The 18,242-nt window shown below is 44.4% G+C and overlaps 1 protein-coding gene across 2 annotated transcripts in view; it reads left to right on the forward strand.

Moving 5' to 3' along the window:
* The window catches only part of HMGA2 (high mobility group AT-hook 2), a 125,197-nt gene that overhangs the window by 96,669 nt on the left and 10,286 nt on the right, over positions 1–18,242 (forward strand). For both annotated transcript variants that reach the window (XM_076328654.1, XM_076328653.1), the window contains one exon: positions 2,046–2,078. In XM_076328654.1, the coding sequence (XP_076184769.1) occupies positions 2,046–2,078 (33 nt within the window). The remainder of the gene's footprint in view (positions 1–2,045; positions 2,079–18,242) is intronic.

Raw genomic sequence — 18,242 nt, forward strand, 5'->3', positions numbered from 1 at the left:
GACACATACTAGGCAGAAAGCCAGAGCTGGCCTTGTTTCAGACATTGTCTTTCCTCTCATTGAAGTGTCAGGACCTAATTCATGGAAAATTTGGTGAGTTGGCAGCTCTTTCAGAAGATTTCATTGAGCTACAGTGTGTGAGAGTCACATGAATGCAGAGTGCACGGCCAAAAATATATGGGGATTTCTGAGCAGGAGAAAACAGTCAGCCTCTAAGGATGTCTGTGGATTTCATGTGGTTTGGGAGTAAACACGTGTACAGGTGTAATCAGCAGGCAAAAAAAGAAAATAAAATGGAAAAGCACTAGTGGCAGATTACTGAAGAGCTCAATGGGTTCTGTAGTTACGAGGGATTCCTTTCAAACAAATCATTCCTTTGTCCGAGGGCAGCAAATGTCCGTTAATGAGTTCAGGGCTTGCAGTCCACCTGGAGAAGGCATCAGTAAAACGTGTGCCTTGGTAATAGCTTCTCCATTGCAAGGAAATTTAATGGAAAAGAAAAGAAAAGGGTCCACCCTGAAGTTTAAAGACGGACCCAGTCATCGCATGGGTTTTTTCTCATATTTATTTGAGAGCAGAACTTGGAGCCTGAGGCATAGATAAAAAATATAACAGCAATAGGATTCCACTGAATTAGAAAAAGACTGAAAATAAACAAAGCATCTCTTGTTAAAATGGGACGCTTGTGGTGGGCAGTCTGAATTGAATCAGTTACATTTAATTTACATTTTCATTGATCCTTCCGACTGAAATATTGCTCTGAAAGGCCAGTTACACTAAACTGTTTATTCAGAAATATTCCAGTTATTTCCTACTACACTGTCATGAAAATTAGGTTTTTGGCCATGCAGAGGGACAGCATGTTGGCTTCTGCCCAAGCGAGGCACTAAAATCACAGCTGGGATTAGGAATAGGCAGGAAGGAAGGGCAGGAAGAAAATCATTGGGTGCAATTCATATACTTTGAAAACAGAAAGTCCTGGAGGGGGGAGGCGGCAGCTTTGCCCCACCGAAGTAAGAAAAGCCCTTTTGTGCTCTCGGTGTCAGGATTTCATCCTTTATCTGTGGTCTTATTGTTCCGTGCTGCTCCTAGCACCCACAATGGTTGTCACATCACCTGCGCGGTGGTGATGTATTTTAAGTGCACCTGTGTTAGTTCTTTAATCGGTACTCCTCTTCCTCCCCAGGGTGGGGATGAAGGGTACTGGCACCTTGGTGGGTCTCCTGACTCGTGTGGGGACCGTATTTCCCATTCCTGGGTGGGAGCAGCCAGGAGGGAGACTTGCTGAGGAGCCTGTGGCTGTGCCACCAGGTCCTGTGTAGGTAGCCTCCAGTTCTCCCTGCCATGCTCCCAGCCAGCCTGGTGATGGGCAACCCTGAAATCATGTCAACAGGCTCGCAAGGGTCAGCACAGCATCGCCTTCATCCAGCTAGAGCTCCCAAACCAGAGCTTCCCAGGGCTGGAGCCACTGCCCATCCCAACCTCCTAGCTTCAGCAGGGATGGCTTTGGTCAAGTTGGAAGCCCTGGCTTGGGAATGAGGTTATGTGTCCCTCACCTCTCTGCCCGAGTTGTGTTCCTGCTCATGGCCAGGAAGGAGGGCTTCCCCACAGCAGGACACTCCACTCACAGCTGAAAAAGTGTGGAAAGAGAGTGAACAGCATCAGTGGAGACAACAAAATCTAGTTATAAAATTAGGCCACTCTCACCATCTGATAAGTAATGCAGCAAAGTAAATCTAGCAGTACCATAGAAGAGCTGAAAGATGTAACATGCTAAATTAGATTTCACCTTGGTTTTAATTATACAAACTTAACATACTCCTCTGCATCCACAGTAAACTGAACTACTTCAGAGCAAGGTCACAGATAGGTGTAGGAGAGACTGGATGTGAGAGCTGGGTATGTTCATCACTCCATTTCTGAATGTGGGCTTTGCCTATGTTTTATTTCTATTGCTGAAAACATTTTTCCCAGCATCTGTGAAATCACAGTTAAGTGACCTCAGTGAATTTTCTTTCTCACCATGCTTTTGTTTTACTTTTCAGCCTCAACAAGTGGTTCAAAAGAAGCCTGCTCAGGTAAGAAAAGCTAATTTAAATTCTTTAGACTACTTTAAATGAAATAATTCTACAGTATTTAAACTGGTCTCCTTTACTGTAAAGAATGAAGGGAAATACATCAATCATATGAGCTGGGGGACAGCTGTTGGCTTGCTAGGCACAACCACCAGAACAATTCACGCAGTGGCCCTTGGGAATGAGAGGAGGAAGCAGTGGATGGTGCTTGCTCAGAAATGTCCTCTTTCTGCAGCAGCCACCTTGCAATGATAATGCAGGCACATGCACACACACATCTGGTACAAGTCCAGCATGTGATAGGTATCTCTGTGTGTCCTGAACATGGGTGGCTGGGGACTGCTTACAGCAAAGAGGGGGTACAGGTATAAAACCCTTCTCCCCACTGGTCTAAAGGAGTCTTTAAATCCACAAAATAAAATAGGCTGAATTTGGTAACTAGACTGGATTCGTCATAAAGACTAACACATTTGAACTTCTTCTGTTGGATGGTATTATTCTTCTTTAATACCTTGGACAAAGTGCAAGCTAGGGTGTCACGAAACCAGTCAAACACTGCATTTATGATGGCCTCCATGTTCTTTCCATAGCCCACCCCATGTTAAAAAAAACCCAACATCCTAACTCTGCCATTTGGTTGCATATGCACCAGCCTGTGGGCATGGGAGCAGGTCCATCCCTGCCCGGCAGAGTCCATGGGTTGTGCTGCCATACCTCGGTGAATATGAATGATTGCTGAGTCAAGAGCATAAAGGGTCCATTGCTTTTCTGGAAAGAGGTCTGCTTTCAGAAGGGAATAATACTTTTTTTTTCCACCTTATGGTTTTAATACGTTATTGCACAGTGTACATTATTGTAATGTCTACTGTAATCTGAATTAGGAGCTGTTACATAAGAAATAGAAAACATCCTAGCTGTGAGTTGGAAGGGTGAAATGATGTAACTCTCCAAAGCATGTGCAGGAATCGGGTTTCTACAAAAGAAATCAATACAGTTGCAGCAATGATGAATCCATGGCACTGGCAATAATATTAACGTCTCCGAATGGCGGAGATAACATACAGGATGAATGCAGTAGTATTTTCAAGTGAGGTAAGTTTTTCAAGGCGAGGTAATGTCTTTTACTAGGCCAGCTTATGCAAGAAACACAACGTCAGTCCCCAAGGACTTACCATCTATAACCTTCTGACTACACCACACAATTCAAAACACACCAAGTTGTTCTAATAAAAGATATTTCCTCTCCCTGGTCTCGCTTACATCCTTGAACTGTTACAGCTGCAATCAGGCTATTCCTACTACAACATGGTAGAAAACCTGCCGGTGGACACAAAGCCAGTCATCTCCTCCACGGCATCTGAGAGATAGAGAGGCTTAAACCCTGCTGTGCAACGGAGGCCAAATCCGGGAGGCAAAGGCTGTTCATGTTGTGGTTTCCTCTGGTACGTAGCAGAGCTCATCCCCACGGGGGTCAGCAGGATAAAGGGGTCTAGAGCTGGTGGCTCTGCCTGCAGCCTAGCCTGGCAGAAACTGTTGCCACTGATGGCATGTGTGATGCCACTAGGTCTCTGATCTCCCCGGGCACGTACTCCTGTGAGTGTTTTGTTTGAACAGTAATCGAGTGCGAGCCCTAGCACAAGAGAGGAAGAAATCGCTGGGACTGAGGCTGGGCTGGGGTGTGGGAGGACAAAGAGGGGACCTGGGACTCCGTCTTTTGGTAGCAGAACAAAGTAACGACATATTTAACTGATGGCAAAATGATGTAGATGTTTGAACCAAAGCACCAGGGTTCCCTGTGTGGATCTTCCTGTCCCTTCTTTCCTGAAGCGGTGACTCCGGTGGGGATGCCGTAGGGTGTTTCAGCCAGCCGGATGCAGCCATTGCTGCACGGTGCCTTGGCAGCATCTCTGTGGTCAGAGACACAGAGAGAGAGAGAGCTCTGGAGAGAGAAAAGGAGGCCCCTTGACATTCCCATTAGTAATGGAAATGTTTGTATAGAAAATGAGGAGGCATGGAAGAATGTTTGAAAGGAGAGAGCGAGCTTTTTAGAAATCCCCAGTCATCACAACACGACTAGTGAAATTACACTCTTTAAATTATTTGTGTGCCATGTCTTCACTCAGAGAACATTTAATTTTTTTAATCCTTGGCCTGAGGGATATTCAGTGAAATCATTAACTTGTCTTTAACCCTTCCTGGTTTTAATAGGCCCCGCTCCCATGCTTATGCTAGCACAACATTGCAGTTTTGCTGGGTGTGGGTGCATGGCAGAGAACAAAAATTATCGCTGTGAGCAAGTGCTCATGACGGTGTCTTCCTGAGGCTGAAAGAAGGAGGAGGTAAAACAGCGTAATTCCTGGGATGGTCAGGAACTTCATGCTGCTGGGTTTCACTTAAGTCCGGTTGCCTTTCTCCGTTTTCTTTTTTACACTACTGAATTTCCCTTTAAAGGAGGGAGGTTCAGACTCAGAATTAACAACAAGAACATGAGCTCATGCAGGCTTCCTAATCTGAGCTGTCTAAGGAAATAGTGATAAATTATATAAACATGGGGACTACATGGAAGTTCATGGAGGATAATGTAAATCTTACACTACATTCAGAGGAATCTCTTCCTTTTCCATCTGTTTCCTTCAAAATATCCTCCCAGATGGCTTTACCATGTGGCAGTCTGGATTAAGTTAGAAATGTATCCTTTCTTCATCAGTGGGGACTGTAAGAGGTTGCAGTCGAGAACTGCTGTGTGACGGTGAGCGTGTTACCCCAGCCTGCCTTGGTAAAGGTGGCAGAAACTCTTGGCCAGGTTTCACCCCTGAGTGCCGTGCCTTGAATTTTTGTGTATTCTCAAAGATTTCTATGAACATTAGTTTATATCACCGTTGCTCTTGTTACTGTTGCTAGTACCTATGCCTCTTAGGTTTGTGTCATTTTTAAAAGTATAGAAACAGCAAGACTAGATAAAATTCTCATTTTATGAATAACAGCTCTGTTCCCATCACTGTTTCCCAGATTTTAAGCATCATGCAGAGCTCCGCCATGCTCTAAATCTCTTTATGGGTATCTGCTGTCCAGTTTAGGGCCATACAGATGCCTATATAAACTTCTGCAATATCTTCAAACATCCCCAGAGCTCTGAAGTTTTACCATCACACAGCTGGTAAATGCAACAGTAAAATCCACTGGAAATCTACACACCCATATCATTAATACGAACCTTTAAATACTGTGGTCTGTACACATCTTTGTGATGATCACTGACGCATACTCTCACACTTCCTTGGGGAAATGAGGAAAAGATAGCCAGCCTAACTGCGTGACATCGGTAAGTTTAGCACCTTCACGTAAATATGTGCCTAAACCTCAAAAACAATATGCTCCTTTGAAATCTGCTCTGTCTCCAAAGAATGGACAGCCAGATCTTACAAGCATGATGTAGTAATATTCTTACTGAGGTGTGCAAATAAACAGTCCAAATAGAAATAGAAATTTCTCCATTTTCTCATTTTTAAGCTATTTGTAGCAGCTGTAGCCTCAGCCATATGGGGGAGTTACACTCTTAAGTAATACAAAGGAAATAGATATTTTTAGGAAAACATCATGAAAGCTATCAAAGTTTTCTGGAAACAGGACATCTTTTATTTTTATCATTTCTGGAGAGAAGAAATACTGTGAGTGTAGAACAGCCCTTTGAAAATCTTCTTATAATCTCTTTGGGAGGTCTTAAAATCTCAATTCCTTGCAAATCCTTTGTATCTGAGTCTGAAAGACAGCGTATCAGTCAGAAAGACAGTGTATCAGTCAGAAAAGTACACATAAAGTGTACATGGAAAAGTGTACACAAAAAAGTATACAGAAAAAGTACATGAAAAGTACACATAAAGTGTACATTTCTACCGAATGCTAAACGCATTAGATGCTTTTAAAACAACGTCTAAAAAAATCAAATCCCAACAAGAATAAAAGCTAAAAAGAAAAGTGTTATTTTGTATAGGAAAGAAAATGCAGATTCGCTGTATTTTTTCCTGTTGCTCATTTCTTAGTCTTGGTATCAATAAAGTTATGCATGTTAATTAGTCATAATATATATACACCTCACAACTTCAAATTATATGTGTTCCCCAGCTGCATCCATCACATATGCCTACTCAATGTAGGACACAGTAAATGCTAAAAGCGTCAGACAGGCTCTGCAGCCCAGGAGCTACATCTGTGATTCACACATTCATATGCAGCCCAAAAGCAGCAGACTTTGTGAGTAGAGCTGAGCCCAGGACCTGTGGTGGTTGTGTGGCAGGTCCGACGCACTGGGACACCCTGGCTGGCGGGCCCACGGTGCACGTGCTGCGTCTCCTCTCTGTGCCGTGCAATAAATCTGCACATCCACAAGCTTCAGGCGTTCTGCATATGTGCGAGCCACCACATGTGGATTTATTTTTTTCCCTTCTGGGAAATCCCAGGGAGAAATGTGGTAGAAATACTCCAGAGATCCACTTTAGCAGGTTGAAAAGAAGCTTCCAGTGTCACAGACAGGATGGCAAATCCTTTGCACCCATGCAGGTACACATACACGTCCGAGAGGCCATGTGCCACTGTCCAAGCACACCCTGTGTCCTGCCGAGCCGGGAGTATTGCAGCCTTACTCAACTGAGCCTTGGCTGTAGAAACATTGAAAAACCTCTGCCCTGGAGATTGACCTGGTGCCCTGGGGTTTCATCGCTCTTCCCACTGCATCCAGCAAGCTGTGTTATGTGTCGTGTACTTTTTCTGTATTTACTGATATGGAGAGTCAGAAAGTTGTCAGATCCCAGGGGGACAATGGTCCCTTTCCAATGGTATGTGGAATTTTATACTTCAGAGTAGGTTAACTGCATGTATGTTATACACACCATTCCAGAACATCCTCTGAAAGGCTGTTACCATTCTTTTATGATTGTTATTTTTAAAGCAAATACTGAATGTTTTCCCAAAGACAGCGATAGGGGCCATCTTATATGTGCTGGAGGCCCTTGGTACCATGTGCACATCCGCCAAGCAAGTGTGTATCACAGCTCCATCAGCCCAGACTGACTGCACCTCCCCATGCGGAGCGTGGTCCCAGTGGAGCTGCCCAAAGCTTTCCCAGAGGGGCTGAGCCCCGGACCTGCTGCGGGGCCCTCCAGCTCAGTGCCGTCAGTCCACCACCACCAAATGGGGGGACGATGCTTGTTGGAACTGGTCAGAGGTTTTGCATAAATAGCTTCATGATGAAATAATCTGGTTTTGTTGACCCTTTTCCCCATAGGTATCCTTGGAATTTTTGTTTTTCCAAAGCTTCACAATATTATGATCACTTGGGGACTGAGTTTTTTCAATCAAAATAGGGTTTGATTTTGGTTTTGGAACACTTCTGCTTTGCAACATCCTTCCAGATTTTGCTTCTGAGTGTTCCGGAAACATTTTTTCTGATTTGAAAACATCATTTTAACAAATGGATAAAAATGTCATGGGAAGTCTTATGAAAAATGGCTCCAATTTGAAAATCATGTTTCATTGTTGCCAGTTCTGCTGGTTATATTTCAAGCAACCTGTAAGGATTGCTTGGTGCAAAATGAAAAAAACAAGAATAATAGCAAACTTGTGAACTACAACCAGAATTATTAAGAAATTAGGTGGATGCCTGAACTGCAGGAATGGACCTACCATTGCTCTGGGAGAGGTTTGAATTTGATTTTAAGGAAATCAGGAAAGTCTCTTGCTTTCTTCGTGGATGCAGTAGATGGAGTCTTGTGGAGGGTGCTGGGCTTTACATTCTTACCTTCTTTCTCCTTCCGAGGCAAAATGGTGGCAACTGCATGATGTAGTTTCCAAAGGAAGACATATTCAGTCTTCTTTTATAATCGGTTTATTGTGACAGGGAGACTGAATAGTTTGTCTGATGACTGAAAAGAAAAAGAGCACAGTTTTTTGAAATAAGAACAAAAAAAAATCTGGGGAAAAATACAGAAGTTGCAATTACTAGTTCTATAAACAGATAAAGCACTAACCTGTGCTAAAGAATGAGGGCTAGAAGAGGAAGTCAGGTATTTCTGACAGCAAATATTTTGTTATTTATATGACATAACTTTCTGAATAGATTCTGAATAACATAATTCAATCAGGCTACACCTAAATACCCAAATCAGTGTAAGATTCAGGTTTCCAAGGTTCTAAGTATTTATGATTGTCATTTATTACATAGCCATGATAGAGTAACATTTTTGAGATGGCGGCTTCTAGAAATTTGGCTGTAAATAAATTAAACAAATAAGTTGAGATATTATGTGACCAGAAGGAAGGGAAGAAAAGGAAGAAAATAACCTTCAGGACAGGAGTATATTCAGATATTCAGTCACTTTTAAAGAGTCAAAAATCAGAAATACATACAGTGATCTGAAGATCTAGGTTGCTGCTCTATGAGGTGATTTTTTACTACATTTTTATAGTTTCTTTTGTTGATAGTGGTAGGTGCACGCTGGCCTCTCAGTGATAAGATGGCAAAGACTTTGCCAGCAAGTACAGTTTCACACAATGAACACTGGTTTTGAATTTTGAATTTGAACAAAATTGCTTTTGCTCACAGCTCATTTGAGTATCTTCTTCAACTGAACCTATCCTACTGGTAATGAGCTCACCTAGCATTTCCACCATTTCATGGAGAGCACAAAGGGAACAGGCAGATGGTTTTTACAAAGGTAGTTAAGCATTTACGTGTGCATGGTAACTACTGCTTCATTAGATATTCAAGTAACCTTTGTAATCCAGCCCTGAATCTTTTTTATTTACCAGGAGATACACAGGTAGCCCTGTTTCCCTGCAGGTAGAATTTGGGTTTTTAATAGAGAAAATTACAAAATACACCGATCCCTACCTGCCCAGTCTCTCCTGCAGTCAGCAGGTGCCTTAGCTTCACCGCAGGAGTGAGAGGCACTTGCCCAGCAGCTGCACTGTCATAAGGCGCTGCCTACCCCAGGCTCCTGTCTCACATTATTTGGGACTCAGAAGCCCTGTATGGCCTCTGCTAGGATCCAGTGTTTGGGGAGTGGTGGTGGGAGTGGAATGAGCTTTGCAGGGGAGCAGGGGTAGCCTGCTTCTCGTATGACCGTGGTGACCACAGGAGTTGCTCTGGAAGTAGGTCACCTGAGCAGCAGCCCCATTTCTCATCCCAGCAGCGCTGCAGGCTGCGAAGCGAGAAGTGTTCTCCGTGCCACTCACTGAACCTGGGACACAGTGCAGCTAATGATTCGAAGGTTGAAGAGCCACTGAGCGAACAACCAGGAGGAAGACCGTTCTGTTGAGTTCCAGCTTCACAGCAGCACCGGCCTCAGTGCTGCTGGGCAATGCCTGAGTTCAGAAAAGAAACAGGATTTTGAATGGTCCCGTCTGTTAAAGATTTCCTGCTGACTAAATTATGCATCCCCTTGCTTAGCGTACCAGTGGCCCGCAAGGCAGGCTGAGGTTCCTGTCCCTGTGTCCCCATATGCTGCCTAATGAGCAGAGGTGCCCCGGTCAGCACTGTGCTGGGTGAGCCTCTTGCTTCCTTTGAAGCCATTAGCGCTGAGCACTGCAGTGTGAAAGCCCTGTTTTAGGCAAGTCTCCCAGTGCCTTGAGTCCTTCTCTGCTAAAACTGGGTTGCTGATGCTCCCTTCTTGTGTAAGGGAGTTAAGAGAGTGCACACATTCATGATTTGATGTGACTGAAAAGGAATCAGATTTAACAAGATATTTTTGCTTCATGGCTTGTCAGGGACTGTCTGAGGGATTCAGAGTCTTGCCTGCTGCAACGTGCCTCTTGGAGATGTCATGTCCTTGTCAGCCAGTTTCTGAGTCAGTCGAAGAGAAGGAGTGCCATGGCATAGCCCAACACAGGAGGAGCCTTCAGCTCTGAACAAGAGCAAAAAAAAGGTTATTTTAACTGTTCAGATATGCAACATTTAATTCCCTTGGGACAAGCCCTGGAGCAGGCGGCAGCTTTCTGAATGCAGCGCTGGTCACACATTTGGCCATTCAGTACAGACATGCTCTCAGGTCGCTGCTCTTTCCCTGTGTGCTGGGCAAGACCTGTCCCTAAAAGCACATAGAAACACTCAGGGACTACAGCTGTTGAGACGCTCCATGTGTAGCCCTCAGAGCAGGCGCAGCAGTTGGTGGTAGAAGGCTGGAAGCTGAAGGGGTAAGCTAAAACATTTCTCTAAAAGTTAGCAATACTCCTCCTCGCTCTCTCCCCACCTCCTTGCTGTCCCCTCCCTGCTTGGGGAAGAAGCCTGAGACGGGCAGACGATGGCTGTGGACAGGGTGGCTTTGTGTTTGACCCCATGGCTGTGGCCACAGAAGCTGTTTAGGGAGGTACCCCATCCAGTTCAGAACTTGGTTCCGATTTGACACAAACCGAAATCTCACTAACGATAGCCAGAAGAGAATGGGCTGTGACGTGTGCTTGGGAAACACCGTTGAGGAAGATGGCTGGGCAGGGAACAGTGTTTGAAAAAATGTCAGTCAAGACTAAATTAAACAGTGCTACTTTTGCATACATATGCTATGCATTTTGGCCAAGATTTCCAAGAGTAACAAGAGTCTGTGCTGCTAACACTTGGGTATCTTACTTCACAGACATACAGGATTCTAGACAGTACTTGGCTACCCCCTGAAAATTTGGATTATTTTAAGAAGTTCCCAGAATGATATCCAGAAAGTTGAAACTACCAGAATGATCAGCCTCTGGACTTACAGCAACAAAAATAATCAAAATGCTAATTAGCGAAGATGAGGTGTGTCAGAAGTCTGCGCAGGAAGAAAGTGCTCTTCCCTGAGAGCTTGGTTCCTGAGCTTCTCATAAAGGCTCGCATCTTTCACAGTCAGCATCGTTGTTGCTCCTCCACACCCGGCTGAAGTCACTGGAAGATGCCCTATTTCCTGACATAAATATTATTAATAGATACTCCAGGGCTGTAACCCAGCTCATCTGCTGCACTGAAAAACATGGGACATGAACCTTCTATGTAGCCATTTCTAGAAATTGCTACATCTTTGCCCTGCCAGTTCAGGACGATACAAATTCTGTTGCAAATTGTATGTTAAAACTGAGGTATGCTGCAATGGATGTGGAATAAGGTAAACACAATGAAAATCAAAGTTAAGACCAATGAAAATACTTTTTTTTATCTGTTAAATAATTTGCTAGGATTGTCAGTTATAGTATTTGCATACCAGCACTATTAAAAAAGATTTGGCTAGGGCAAAGAGCAGTATGCTCAGCCCTTATTAACGGATATACATCTTTAAACATGTTCTGGAAGGAAGCAATAAGGAGCCAATAGTGTATTTTATTCTAGGGTTTCCATGACATCTAGGTAATTTTATAAGGTACTCTTGTTGCCCAGAATAACAGTCTTGGAATAGAAGAAGCAGCAGCAGCATTTCACAGCTACTCTGTCAGTCACTATGGGGCATTTGTGGAATCGGTGAATTTAGTTCCTTGAAATCAGTGCTGCCATGCTACCCTGGGGTGACATCTGGCCTCCCTGGGCAGCCCGTCAGCTTGTGACACCTGTGCCAAACGTTAAGGCTGGGATGGATAGGCTGGACCTATGAGCGTGCCTCCTCTCTTGCAGCTCAGAGAGGACAACTCAGGCAAAGGGTTCATAAAAGTCAGCACAAAATAAAATCGTGATAGACACTCTAAAACCATTTTCCCTGGTGGAGCTTCCATCCCGTATCGCTTCCGTTGGTGCTCTCACTGTGCTGTCCCTTAGTGCTGCGATGATGAGAAGCAACCCAACTGGTAAGCACTGGCTGTGACAGACAGGCTGCTGTCTGGGGGGCCGTTCAGAGCTCATGGTCATCGATGGCTCGTTGGATATTGTGAGCATGGTGTTTATAGAGAGAGCAGAAAGTTTGGGAGTATCACAACCTCTTAGTAGACTATGCAGTGAGAATTATGCTCCTAGGTACTTCATGTTGAAGGCTGCAGGAGTACACAGGTGGTTTTCAGACATCAGCACGATGACAAAGAGTGCATGAAGGGCCTAAACCTTTGGACAGTCCAGTGTTTGTAAGCATCTTGAGTTCATCCTTATAGGACCTAAATAAATAAATGTGCTTTTCTCACACCAAGGAAGGAAAAAAGCCATTCAAAATTACTGTCTGACTGTTGGGCATTGTAGCACTCCCATCACCATAGCAAACTACCTCATGGATCCTGTTTCATTGGGATCCCAATGCCACAAATGTTAAATTCCTTATGAAGTCTGCTTCAGCAGATGGTGAACATCACCATGATGAAGTTCTGCTGCTGATCCCATTGTAAGGCATTTCTGGAAATGCCAGAATGTTGTCAGAAAATGTTGCCCAAAACCTCTCTTTAGAAATGACTGTTGCTTCTATTAAAAAGGGATATAATATCGCCAATGTACTTCCTGCTTTGCCTCTTCTCTGTCAGTGTAGTCACATTGTTCAGGGCCGATCTCTGATCTCAGGTTTGGAGAGTTATTTGCCACACAACAACCATGGGAAAAGAGGAGAGAAATAAAAAAATGAATCACCCACATTCTGCCCGAATTCAGATCTCAGATTTCCCACATCCTGGTATTTAATTTCGCACAGAGTTACCAATGGTTGATCTCACGGCAGGATTAGTGGGAAGAAAAATGAGAGCTCCATTGAAACCAGACTTGAGTCTGGAAGGAAGGGACATGTGAGCTCTAGGACCTGGGAGATATCAGATTCAGGGCAGTGAATGGCTTCCACACCCTCCCCTTCCCTGATTCTCATGCTTATTTTGAGGCAAAATCTGGAAACTGAAATCAGAACAGCGAAGAGACGGTTACAGTACGTCAGACGGCTCGCCCATCGCTTTAATAGTCTCCTGAGAACTGTGTTATATAGTGAGGCATTAACTGTAATTTATATTAGTATTTTTTTATGTTTAGGAAGAGGAGAATAGATTAATATTGAGGTATAAATCTGTCTCAGTCCTAAAAGAAAACATGTTTTGAACGCACGTTTCCACCAGGATACCTTTTGTGATTTGATTATAGAATATAGACGTGTTCAATTGGAAAAGAAACTCCCATAAAAGGTTCTACCATGAAAGTGAAATAATCACTATCTATTAAGTTGGACAGCCCCACTCCCTTTGAATCAGACTATCTTGCTTAGAAAAATAAAAAGCTTTGCCCTGTGGTAGCATGGATCGCAGCGCAGATGGAACTTGAAAAGTTGGGTTGCTGCTCCATGCTGAAGACAACCATACTTTATCGCCCTTTCCACCAGATTGTGTGGAGATATTCAAGAAGTTGAAAAAAATCTTTAAATGCATCACTCTAAATCCTTTAGGGGTTGAACATATTAAGATGACAAGAAGAGTATGTCATTAAACCATAACTACCCTTTTTGGATTACCTGGTATTTGTAGATTTATTGGCAAGATGGCTTAAATTAGGGATATATTTTTAGCCTGCAGCATTACATAATAAAATAGCAGGAGAATTCTTTGCAGTAAAAAAAGGGAGGGGACGGGGGGGGGTAGTTTATTAAAACCAACACAAACGTCTCTGATTTTGCGCTTTCGCTTGCACAAAGAGGTGCTCCATGGTTACACAATCAGTAAAGTTTGCAAGAAAAGCATTTCCATTACCCTGTTTTGCTCAGGAGTCGTCGCCCTGCCTTTCTCTGCAGACCTGCTGTTTAGTCTGAAACTGAAAATTAAACCCAGAACTTCAGCTCTCAAAGTTAAATACTCTGCTTTACTGCCAGCACACAGCCTCACCAGTGTCTGTGTGGTAAGATCTATGATTAAACTCTTCAGACATTTTAAAAAGCATTTTACAAGTCTGTTAAGCTTTAGTGTTTCTGGGGTTTTTTTTAAGAAAAAAATCATTTAGCTGAATTGTACCACAAAGTCGCACATGAACTCTGCTGAACCAGATCGGAGAACCCAGCTCGCTATCTTTCAGAAATATGTTTCTCATTTGGGGGGGCTTTTCCGAGCACAACCTGGGGAAGGTAGAGCCCTGTATGTTAAACTCTCTCCTTCAGAAACAAAAAAAGAAAGGAAGCGAAAAGCCGGGGGAGACGGAGGAAGAGCGACGGCAGCGGCAGAGCCCCCCGCACCCCTGCCCGCCCCGAGGCCTGCGCTGGCGGGCGGCAACATGGCGCAGGCTGCGCGCGCGGCCGCGAGCCGCTCGGGCTCATAAAAATGTCACCGGTGCACTTCCACTGTGAAAGGCTCTTTTATCTTCCCTTCCCGCAGCCCCTTTCCAGTGGGTACGCGGGGCCGGGCCCAGCGGCTGCCGCTCGGCCTTCCCGCATGGCTGGGCCCTAATGAGGTGTGTGCGGCTCTTGGCTGCAGGTTTTCAATCTCTTTCTTATTACTTCAAAGCTGCTGCTCCGAGGTTCAGACAAGTTCGATCACTTGGCAAAATCTCTCAGCTGGGATTCAAAAGGGAAGACGCTTTATTTTATTATTTATCATTACAGATAGATAACTGTTCCCAAACCGCAGTTGCCAGTGGCTCCGTGGACCGAGCCGTAATGCTTTTTTAAGTGATAAAGGATTGGAGGTGAATAACTTCTGGCAGTTGCTTCCTGTCCGTAACAAGCAGTTGTTTTTAGGGGGGGAGGAAGGAGAATAGAAATCTAACAGGCCTTACTTTATTCTCCTTTTCATGTTCTAAAATGGGGGGGGGGGGGGAGGGGGGGGAGGTAAACAATGTGGGTTTGACCTCCATTTCAAAGCCTGTCCTAGCATTCCTTTCCCTACTCCATTCTGGGAGACTTTCACCGCAGTCCTTCCTCTGTCGCTCAACATAAAATATGCATAGAAATCGGTGCTGTTTCAAGTACCCCAGGGGCTCAGGAGGAAGGCAGACTCCCTCAGGTTTACCTGTGTGGGCTCCAGTATCCTTTTGGGCTTTGCCGTCTCCACTGCCACAAGAAAGCAGAGCTAATGCAGTGACCCACAGCGTTTCAGTGAACTGTAGAAGCCTAAGGATTTTTAAAGATTGGTGTCCACCTTTTTTTTGCTCTTTCATCTAATTATGGACATACATATTAGTGATTAGAGACTATTATTAGAGCCTCTGCTTGCCTTACACTCCAGTCTGGATTTTGGCTCTGGAGCGTGGTGTGCTGTGTGAATGCAGAGCAGTTTACCACTCCTCCAGTTTACAGCCTTCACAAGAGGTTTGTAAGAGCAGCTTCTCCAAGTTGGGGTTAGTCCAGCTCAGTTGTATATGTTTCTAACAGCACCGCTGCTTTCTTAATATTTTATTTCCTTCCCACCAGAACTGTTTACATCTTATAGGGTTGAAGCTCTCCAAGATAAAATACGTCTCTGTCAGTGTTAGCAGAGCACCCACGATTGCTTCAAGCACCATTTTCGCTTTAGGTCTGTGCTTTGCAGACTTTAAATGGTGCTTCCTGCAAAATTCTTCTGACCGGTACTGAGATTTTGCTGGAGATTTTCACTCTCCTTTTAGTCACATGGGGAACAGATTTTTTCAAAGTGTTTTGACCTGCTTAGGTCAAAAAGGCACTTGCTATACTCAGATGCCAAAACGCGTTTAAGAATCTGGCCTGACGTAATTTAGACAGCTGAGTCTCAATTTCAAAAGGCTTCAGCAGTGCAGGCTTCAGCGCTGAGTGACCTGCTGCCTTGCAGAAACCTCATTGCTGAGTTAACTTCAGGGCTGCTCTAAAATCTGTGGCAAAGTTGGGCACCTGGAGCTGAGGTTCGTTTAAGCCCATCTGTAGGAGACGTTGAGAGGCAGAGCCTAAGGCAGGTACTTTTTAGGGTATCTAAACGTCACCCTAATTCCTGTCTCTGGAAGTTCTCAGTGTGAGCCCTCCTGGATTTAAAAATCTTGTGTCAGATAAGCTCTTTCTCTCAAAGTAACCAGAGAGACTCATTATCACTCCATTATATCAAACAGTTCTCCTAGTGGGTGATAAGCTAGGAGATAAAGAAATGTTTTTGAATCCCCCTTAATCTAACAGGAAGAAGAGACTTGAATCTAAGTTTAAAGAAGGCTGTTCTAACTTAAAGAGGAATGTCCTGTCCTGTCCTGTCCTGTCCTGTCGGGATCCTCATGAGCACTGTCCTGGTCCCCTCCAGTTATCTGAACCTGTTACTCAAGGACCAAAACTTTGCCAAGCCTTAAGAGACATTTCTTGCAGCAGAGGAAGGGGATCTATTGGAGTGGCTCATGGGTGTGCAAGGATGGTAGCTCTCTCTGACCTCTAACGCTGTTGGCCTGGGCCATGCTCACCAGCAGCTGAGTCCCAGCACAGCCCCAGCAACTTCACTCTGGCTTCCCCAGCTAGTTCACGTCCTCCAACAGCTGGGGATGTGGATTATCCAGTAATCCCCATGAGCAGCCTTTTTGCTAGTCAAGCAGTGTTGTTCCAGCAGTGAAAGGAGAGGACACCCTCAATTTGCTTACTAACTATGCAGCTCAGAAGCCACAGGCTGGTCACCTGCAGGACAGCATCACTGTTTTGCTTTATTCTCTCTGCTTCCTTTCCATCCCTCACACAATATTTGATTATTTATATAAAAGTGGAGTGACTTCAACAGAAGAAAGATGCATCCTCTGTACCCAACAGCTTGGTGCGTAGGCTTATTCCTAGAAGGTAGAAAACCCAGCTTGAAGTATCTGCTTCAAATCAGAGATCATGGGGATTTCAAAACAAGTCTGCATGTGAGTTTCCAAACCAGTGCTATTGCATACGTGCACACTCAAAGATAAGTCTTGTTCTTGCTGTCGTGCATTGCTTTCCTGAGCATGGAAACTTTGAGGACATCTCCAAGTCAAAATGATCTTTGAGACACTTGCCAGCCCTTAGACTGCTCCCAAGAGCATTAGGGAGCTCTGCACATGCCCACCAGCATGCACTTGGGCATTGGGAAAGTTAAGCAGCAGCTCAGCAAGACGGCTTGCTGGTATGCAAATATTGGACTCACGCTATGGCCAAGTCTGTACAGTCTTCTGAAGGCCAAGATCCTTAGGTGACAAGGTGGACCATCAGAGGCTAAGTCCATAGGGACTTAGATGTTTAAAGCAAGCATGTTGGTTTCCAGTCCTTAAATCTCAACCCAAAACTGCCCCATCAGCTGCCACCTCTCTATTTCTCTCTGTTTATCTTTAGTGTCATTTAAGTACCGAGAGTTTTGCTTCCTTGAGGGGACTTGCCGGCTCACTACCCCCAGGGCTGTCCCATGCCTTAGTCAATGACTGCAGAAACAATGCTAGGAGAGGGCAAGGGGTCTCAGAATTGCTCTGTAGGCAGAGGTTTTTAATCACCAGGCTAGAGAAGTTGTGCTCCTTCTTGCATGCTAGGAGTGACAGTGCACAGAAATCGCTTGCTTGTGGGCTGCTTGACTTATATGTATTCAGAGACAGAGTTTCTGTATTGAAATAATTTCCTTAGGTGCCCTTCTTAAAAACATGCTTTAATCCAGCAGTAAGAAGAGTTGTGTGGCCTTTCTGTATACAGTCATGGTGATCTCTTCTGCCCTAATAAATCTTTTTATTGTGATGCATGAAGTAAATACCTGCAACAATTTGAGCTCTGAATCCAGCTTCTGGAATTAAACTTTGCCTTACTGCTGAATGACAGCTGTCACTGAGCTCACCAGTGTGCTTTGCAGGGGGTGAAGTAGCTCGAAGCAGCAGATCCCACCTTAAGCTTCAAGCAGAGCAAGCCGACTCTGAGTGTCTGTTAGTGCTGTAAGAATTTCTAAAGCGGTTTGGTGCGTTGGCTGTGGAGCAGTTGAGATGGCACTGTGTCTCAGCTGGGCACAGCCCAGGCCCTGCGTCTGCAATAGGAGCCACTGGCTTCAGGGACTCCTCTGAAAATATTAGCTTGCATGCCAGGGGATTTCAGACAAGTTAACAGCAGACAATGGTCCACAGTTCGCAAGTTGCTCTTGTCAGCAGTTCTTTTTGACATATCTATTCAAGCATACCCTCTCGGGCTTAGAAAGCAGCCAGCAAAATCTGTGCCAATAGCTAATACTTTGTTATAAAATAAAAGCTCTGACAAATTCGGAGGCTCCATGTGTAGCATTACTGTGATCCTGCAGTTCATCTCACAAAATTGGTTCTAGTTTTTTAAATCCATGGATCGGAAATTCATGAGCAGAAGGTGAAAA

The sequence above is a fragment of the Aptenodytes patagonicus genome, chromosome 1 (assembly GCF_965638725.1).
Source record: "Aptenodytes patagonicus chromosome 1, bAptPat1.pri.cur, whole genome shotgun sequence".
Classification (NCBI taxonomy): Eukaryota; Metazoa; Chordata; class Aves; order Sphenisciformes; family Spheniscidae; genus Aptenodytes; species Aptenodytes patagonicus.